Raw genomic sequence first — 8,530 nt, forward strand, 5'->3', positions numbered from 1 at the left:
AATTCATGTTAAGATGATCGTCATTCACTTTTTGACACCAATAGCATTTTGTACCAAAAGATCTAACTCCTAAATTAACTTAAGCGCTTCAAGAGATAAACTCTAATGTCCATTATCTATGTTATATAATAGTTTCAAATATCTAAAATAGAAAATGTGTAGTTTTAAAGAAATTTTAGCCACCCTTGGTGTTAAACTTCTACAGGATCATAAGAAGCGAAAAATAATGTACTTGCCGACATATCTTTTATGTGTTTTGGATAGAAGTCGTCTTAGTTATACATGTAAGCAACAGAAATTGGTAAATAAGTTAATGCAAATGAATGAAGACAATTCATCAGTATTTAGTACTATTTATAAGCAAGTAGATATATACCTGTTACAAGTTATAACTATTAAGTTATGTGAGCAATCTAGCCCGCAGAACATGTGAAACAAATGGAATTAGTAGTGCTGCTGCTGCATATCATAAAAATTTATCAGTATTTTTTGGGTGATCGTTCGTTAATTTTAATTATCGATGTTAATATAAGACCAAAAGTGCGTGGTTTTGATGAATGAAATTTTTTATATGCACTGCAATATATTTATTGGATAATTTTAGATCTTCGCTCAAACTTAAGGGACCATTTATGTTATTTTCAAGCGCTTTTCATATAGGAGTTATTTTGTAGGGTACTATGCAGAATATGAGTGATTTTATTGTATAAAACAAACACAAGTAACTTTACTAAGTCATTTCTATAACTTGGATGACCATCTAATTAGAAATTAACTCGTTTATTTTGATAATTGCCCTTACACCCTTCAACCAATAGAACTCCACATTGAAAATTGCTATTACTTGCTTACATCAAACAAAGAGTCAAACTTTTTGCGGGGTTGGAGGGGGAAAATGCATCATTATAGATATATAGATTGGAAGAAATGATTAGTAATATAATTGTGTTGATGATTATTATTGCACAAGAATGAGTAACCTAAACGCTTGCCCTTAAAACTGCAAAAAACTTGACACCTATATTTCTCAATTAAGTGCATGTAGCATGTTTCACTTGTTTTTTGTCCTTTTAAATTTCAAAAAAAATGACGAGATATTGAGGGTAACATGATTTCCAATTAACATTCATACGAAAGATTTAGTTATATTCAATAAGTGATCTTATTGCGTAATTTTATTAAGGAAAAAAAAAAAGAATGAACAAAACAAAAATCTTCTACCATGCCATCATGAAACACCACATAAACATTTTAATTGGAGCAACTAAGCACTAGATAAAATTGTCTTGTACAAATAATAGCATGCCATGGAGAAAAATACTAGTAGATAATAATCAGTAGTACTAGAGCTAACAACAATTTGGAACCCCATCTAAAGTAGAGTAATAAATAAATCACCATTCAGATGGGCTTGGGAGAGGTTCAATATGGTCAAACATATCCAGAGGGAAGTCATCAATGAAGGTATCTGGAGTAAGTGGCTTCTCAATTTCTCTCTTCACAACATTCTCAGCACATGGTACAAATGGGACTTGCACATTATCTAATTCAGAACCATTGAACTCATGTCCAAAAACATCTATGAATCTAGGCATGGGGAATTCTTGATTTTCTAATGGCAGAGCAAAGTCAGTTTGAATATGCGACTCTATTATCCCAAGTTTCTTCTGATCGTTAGGAGTAAAGTCAAGTTGAAGTAGGTTTGATTCAAAAGGAATTGAATTTGGATTCATTAGATCTGGCAAGGGGACCATGTTGATCATGTCAGAGTTACCAATATAGGATGATGAGCAAGATTGTTGTGACTTGGACAATGACTCTTCCGGTTCTGTTGATGAGCTGAATTTAGGCGCCTGAAAATTTCAAAACAAGACAAAGCGTTTAACATGTGTGCACAAACTACATATTGTACAGTTTTTTTACATCAGGTTAAGATGACCTAGAATAATCGATAACTATCTATAGTGAGTCTCTTAACATCATAAATAATTTAGCAGAATATAAGAACTATTCCTTAGTCAATATAACAAGTTGCAGACACATGCACGATCAATTTTATTTCATTACTTGTCCAAGAATACAACTTAGACAAAAGCAAACTAATATTTTAAAATGCTCGTAAATTTATCAGATATGTCATACCACCAAAAAACCAGCAAAAGATCCAAGAATATTACAGGGACGATCTATACAGAGAAGTTTAGCATGACCCTAGTGTAAGGAATAAGGATGACACAGACAAATCGAGAAATGGTACAAATTAAACGGAGTAATATTTTACTGAATGGAATTTCCAGTTACCTCAACTGGGGGAGATTCTTGAAAAGCAGAAGTTTGACTGCTATTTTTGTTATTTTGGGACTTGCCAGGCTGTGGTGCTGATGTTCGCAAAATCCTAGCCAACCTCTTCTGTCGACTACTCCAAAAATTCTTAACATCATTGTCAGTTCTTCCAGGCAAATATGTAGCAATTCTTGCCCATTTATTCCCAAATTGTCCCTGTAGTTCAATCACTGTCCTTTCCTCCTCTGCCGAAAATTTCACTCCACTTTTCGCCAAAACAATAATGAAATGTTAAAAAAAAATAATAAGGCCAAATAATAAAGAGTTATCACCAACTTGTTATCAACTACAATTTCACTCCGTAGAAAAGCATACTCAATATGTATAAGAACTCATCATTCTTGTAGTGAAAAGTCTCACACTACAAAAAGATATACGGATCCATCGTTAATCTATCCTAAATAACCTGCACTAAATAGAATTTAATTATCCGTTGCTAATTTTTGCCTTTTTTTGGTAATGTCCCGATTAAATGTAGTTTTTAAGTGAATTTGCAGGAAAGAAAAAGAATTGATAAACAATAACTCCTTTTTTTTAAAAGAAGGAATATACTAGTTAATCGAACAAGTTCCACCATGAAAATGCTTCAACATATAACAAAATCACATAAAATTTCCCTAGATTTTTAACTCTAGCAAGAAATAGAAGCAAAAACCTGACCCAAATATCTCTCTTAAACATTTTCAAAGGCAACGTATAACAGGTAATTAACCAACCCTATCTGCCTGAATTTAGACGTGATTATTTCTTAGACTTAAAAATATAAGTTCTTAAACACATATTTAGTCCTATAAATACTTAATTATGATATATATAGTAAAGTTGGAATTAGAAACCATAAGTTACGTTGAACCAAGAAAAGTCCAATGGCAAGTAATTTACTCAAAAAAAAAAATGTGGTTAGTCTAGTAATTTACTTCTTTTTGTAATGTTACTATTGAAATTTTTTAAGTGAATTTGCAGGAACAAAAAGAATCTACAAACTATAAGTCTTCAAAAAAAATAATATAATGAAGTACTAGTTAAAGCACAAGATCCACCATTAAAATGCTTCAACATATAACAAAAATCCCATAAAATTTCCCTAGATTTTTAACTATATCAAGAAATAGAAGAAGCAAAAACCCAACTCCAAATACCTCTCTTTTTCTACATTAAGGGCAATGTGAAAAGTAACCAACCCTATCTGCCCGAATTTAGATGTGATTGATTCTAGACTTAAAAAATGTAAGTCCTGAAACACATATTTAGTCCTACAAATACTTAATTGTCATAAAAATAGTAAAGTTGGAGTCAGAAGCCATCAGTGTTGAACCAAGAAAAGTCCAATGGCAAGTAATTTACCAAAAAACAAAATGTGGTTAGGGGTCTAGTAATTTACTTCTTTTTGTAATATCACCATTGAACATTTTTAAGTGAATTTGCAGGAACAAAAAGAATCTATAAGAAAAGGAATATAAATATTACGAGTAGTTAAAAAGCACAAGATCCACCATGAAAATGCTTCAACATATAACAAAATCCAAGTTCCCTAGATTTTTAACTCTAACAAGAAGAAGCAAAACCCCAACCCCAAATATCTCTCTTGTACTATATTAAAGGCAATGTAGCAAGTAACCAACCCCATCTGACCATTATATTGGCAAATCAAGAATTTAGAATAAGTGGTTCTGAAGTATAGGTTTAATTTTCATATATATAGTAAAGTTGATGTCAGAGCGCATAAGTTATGCTGAACCAAGACAAGTCCAAGGGCAAGTAATTTACCAATAAAAACAAAAAGAATGTAGTTAGGGGTGTAGATATTTACTTCTTTAAGTTAGGTCTAAGTTTATTGACCCAACGAAGACGACAAGATTTTCCAGTTCTTTGCAAAAGACCTTTGGATCGAATGGAGCTCCAATCTCTTGGACCATATTTCTTCACATGATTTATAAGCACTTCATCTTCTTCTGCTTTCCACGGTCCTTTCTTTATTTCTCCCATTTCATCGCCATCGTTATACTGATAACGATGACCATGATATGAAGATGACGATCTTCTTCTTTCCATTTAATTTTTTTCTTCTTAAGTACTATTTGACGTTTTCACTTGTTTTATGTCTGAAAATTATTTTTTGTTTTTTGTGTTTGCAGATTTTATGTGTTTGGATGGATGAAATTGGGATAGTGACGGTTAGGGCGGTTATAGGCACTACCCATGCACCCACGACTTAGCGCACATTCCCCCCATTTTATGAATTCAAATAAGGTAAAAAGTTATTAAAAAGAAATACTTCGGAAAAAGGTTTTAAAAGTCCTTGAAGACTTGGATTTATTTTTAGTGTATGTCCTCTGAAAACAAAAAAGAAGTTCTTGAAGTATTTTGTCACGAAATTGAAAATTATAAAGTTATTTTTTTTTTTATGTGAGTTTTAAAAGATCTAGGAAGTTTGTGAGGAATTACTAGTAAACCAGTAAAGGTTAAAACCAAATATTTAGTGTCGAGCCAACTAGGGCTGTTCAAAACCGAACCGCAACCGATAACCTAACCGCAAAAATAGATTTATTGATTTATTGGTATCGGGTAATTGGATTAACAGATGGGGAATGGTTTGGAATTTTATAGTTAATGGCTTAACGGTGCGGGGGACGGTTTCCTCATTTTCCTTATCGGTTTAGTCGTTAACCCGTTAAGAATAATTAAATTATAAATAAATCCCTATGTATATAAAGTACTAAAGATTAGAAATACTAATCTTTGAGCCTAAAACTCATTTTTCTTCCCGCAACATGGTAGCAGTTTCTCATTTTCCTTATTGCTTCTGCCTGGTGTTTGTTTCTTATTATCTCATGTTACCAACTGGAATCATTCAAAACATTTTTACTTTCCTTGGATGTTTCTTCCCTTTTCTATGGTGAAGATGAGAACGAGATAGAATTACTAGTGATTGTTTGAAAGAAATAAGTTTTCTTATGGACATTGACACACTTTAGTATGAAAATCTCATACTTAATCTGCACAGTTTATTTAATAACGATACTTAGTGAAAATTTATTTTCAATAATTTAAAATCATGTGTCCCAAGAATACCCACCGTGAGTAGTACATCCATTTAAATCTTGTGATGTGAAGCAAATAGGGTCAAATGTGAGTTTGCAACCTATACACTATCAATATTGAGCCTTTTATCTTTTGATAATTTTGTATTGATGCAATAGTCTGAGCAATAGAAGAAAAAAAAATCTCATATGCTTTATTGATTAACCGATAAATCGACCGTTAACCGCTAAATCCACACCGAACCAACCGATATCTTATAGGTTGGTTAGCGGATTGAGATATTTAAAAATCGATATCCGATAAGCCAAACCGTTAGCACAATTATCCAACCGAACCGCCCGATAAGCACCCCTAGAGCCAACAGACTAAAACATTTATAGTCATCTAACAGGTGCAAAGGTACCTTTCCGCGCGAATTAATATCGGAACAAGGAAATTAAATAATGAAAATGAAAAATAAATTTGGTCCAAAAAAATTATCAATCAAAGCCAAAGCCAAGTCGAGCAACGACAATGACGCAAGAGGAGACCCTCTTCTCAACTCTTTTTGAGGTAGATGTCCTTATACATATAAGCACAAAAATGTTACTTTCTACCACCAATGTGGGAGAAAGATCACTTGAAAAAATAATTTTTCAAATTTAATTTCCCTTCATTTCCCAATTCATACTTCATCTTTAAAGCCCACCACTTAGGGCTCATTTGTTTTCATTAAGATTAAAATGTCTGAATCTGAATGCACATCTGAATGATTAAGATGTTGTCTCTAAATCTGAACATTGAATGATTAAGATTATTTGTTTTTCAACATTTGAATGAGCATAACGTATTTAGTTAAACATAATAAATATACAATTCAAAATAAAAAAGTAAATAAATATTAAAAAATGAATACAAATTCAATAAAATAAAACTATTATTTGATAAAAAAATGAAACATTTATGTTTGCGAGTAATGATGGAGATGTTTATAGTGGTGGTGGGTAGATGGGAGGTTGGTAGGTGGAGATGGGTGGTGGTGGTGTGGTGGGTATGGGGTAGGGTGGGGGTGGTTGGGGTAAGGTAGGTGGGTGGTGGGGTTAGGGGGTAGGGGTGGGGGTGGTGAATGGGGTGGGAGTTGGGTAGTGGTTGTGGGTGGGTTTGTGGGGTGGGTAGGTGGGGTGGTGATTGGGGTGGTGTTGTTGGAGGTGGTGAGTGGGGGAAGGGGTAGGGTTTGGTGGGGTAGAGTTGGGGTGGGTGGTGGTGGGTGCGTAGTGGTGGGTGAGGGGGTTGGGGTGCTTATATCTTAATTTTAACAAAAACACTTAATGAGTTAAGGTCTGAACCATTCAAATTCAGACGTCCATTAAGTGAAAACAAATTAGGCATTAGTGTCTATATAATTATCTTTTGAAAAAAACTGTCTTAAATCCCATGGATCTGGAACTTTAATTGTTGCTCGAAAATTATACGAGTTTTTTGGAAAAAACAATTTGGAAAAGAAAAAAAAGGAGATTTCACACATAGCTCTCTTAAAGTTGTCTCATATGACATGTGTCTCATATGGGTTCAACTTCGAAAGAAGGAATTGGAAGCTAAAAATTGGTTTGAAAAATATTGTAAAATAAAGTAATAAGCTTCACTCATAACCAAACATTCATCAAATACATTTTTTCAACTTCAACTTCAACTTCAAATACTTTTTTAATTCAAATACTTCCAAACGTCTGCATAGTTTCTTCAGTTTAATTTAAGATTTGGTTTGTTGAATGTGTGGTTTGTGATTTGCACATAAATTTTCGGCCGTCATCACAGTAAATAGCCCCCTTTTCAACTTAATAAACCTTTTAGTTCACAGTTTAAAGATTTCTTTGAGCAAATTAAAAATCTTAAGACAAAGATAATCACGATCTAAAATTTCATATGTGTTAGATTACAGTCTAATAATTTATTAGTTCTAAAAGCAATATTTACACAACATTTAAGAATAAAAATAAAATTTAAATGATAACCTACAAGAGATATTTGAGCCAACCAGATTAACAAGTTCCTTCATCAATTTTTTGCGCGGATTGTCCTTCAAAGGCACTTGTCTTTAATTTTTTCCCCTCAAATTGCTGGTCTTTAATTTTTGGCCTTCGCTTAAAAAGGTGACCAAAAATACCTCGAAGTTTTGGGTTCGAATCCCCGTTCAGTCAAAGAAAAAAAATCGCAAGGCAAGGCTTTGCAAAAAGTTTTCCTTAAGGCATAACTAAAATCGGTCTTATGTAGCAAACATTGCCTTAAGACATAACTAAGAGTCTCCCTTATAAGGCAAAGTGTACCGTATCCGACAGACTTTTAGTTATGTCTTAAGGTATCGCAAAGCCTTGCCTTATATTTTTTTTATTTTATTTTTATGACTAAGGCGGGGTTCGTACCCAAAACCTCGAAGTATTTCAGACGAAGGATAAAAATTAAAGACCAGCAATTTGAGGGCCAAACACTAAAGACCACCTCCAAAGAAGGATAGTCGTGCAAATTGCCCTTCATTCATTAGAGGTTCCAAGTTATTTCTTTTGCAAGTTTCAGTCATCACAATCCAAAAGTTTTGGACCTTACGAAGCCCACTTGCATATTCGAACCTGAAAATTGCACGGTTTTCACTTCAAATGGGCTGATCCCTAATTTATTGGAAAATTTACCTGTCATAGCTACCTCTAAGACTTATTTATGAATAATAACTACCTTATTTTTTATTTAATTTTTGTAGCTTTATTTTTTCAAAATTACATTTCATAACTGGTCCAGTAACTTTTGAAATACATGTACCTCTCTATTCTCCCTCACTACACATTTAAGATTTATCATCTTCTTTAAACCCTAAAAAATAATTCTCTCTCCTCTCTCCCCTTCCCTTCACTGCCGCCTCTCTCCCTCCCTTTCTCTATTTCCAGCCTCTCTTCTCCTTCCCCTCACGTACCCCTCCCTTCTTTCTCTATCTACACCACCCACGCTGTTGTCAACAACACCACCACCACCACCAATATTACTACCGTCTCCATTTTCATCAGATAGTATATCAGATTTATACAACAAAATTGGTGAATCTTAGAAGTGTTTTAATTGTGGAAAAAGAGGAAGCAGTGGGTTTCACCGGAGCCGCCACCACCACCATCACTATTAC

At 33.5% G+C, this 8,530-nt stretch overlaps 1 protein-coding gene across 1 annotated transcript; it reads right to left on the minus strand.

The window, feature by feature from the left end:
* Positions 1-1,152: 1,152 nt before the first annotated feature.
* LOC132644362 (transcription factor DUO1-like) lies at positions 1,153-4,395 on the minus strand. The gene is made up of 3 exons (XM_060360977.1): positions 4,154-4,395; positions 2,302-2,548; positions 1,153-1,853 (listed from the first exon to the last, which is right to left on the minus strand). Exons 1-3 carry the CDS (start codon positions 4,393-4,395, stop codon positions 1,395-1,397), a joined length of 948 nt encoding a protein of 315 aa, XP_060216960.1. The 3' UTR covers positions 1,153-1,394.
* Between the last annotated feature and the right edge of the window lie 4,135 nt (positions 4,396-8,530).

This window comes from Lycium barbarum, chromosome 1, assembly GCF_019175385.1.
Source record: "Lycium barbarum isolate Lr01 chromosome 1, ASM1917538v2, whole genome shotgun sequence".
NCBI classification, from domain to species: Eukaryota; Viridiplantae; Streptophyta; class Magnoliopsida; order Solanales; family Solanaceae; genus Lycium; species Lycium barbarum.

What these genes read in the sequence shown, in the direction of transcription:
- LOC132644362 (XM_060360977.1), bottom strand. Translation starts at nt 4,395, where the DNA reads ATGGAAAGAAGAAGATCGTCATCTTCATATCATGGTCATCGTTATCAG. An exon ending in CTTAGACCTAACTTAAAGAA is followed by an intron (nt 2,549 to 4,153) that starts GTAAATATCTAC and finishes TTTGGCGAAAAG; the next exon opens with TGGAGTGAAATTTTCGGCAG. An exon ending in AAGAATCTCCCCCAGTTGAG is followed by an intron (nt 1,854 to 2,301) that starts GTAACTGGAAAT and finishes TGAAATTTTCAG; the next exon opens with GCGCCTAAATTCAGCTCATC.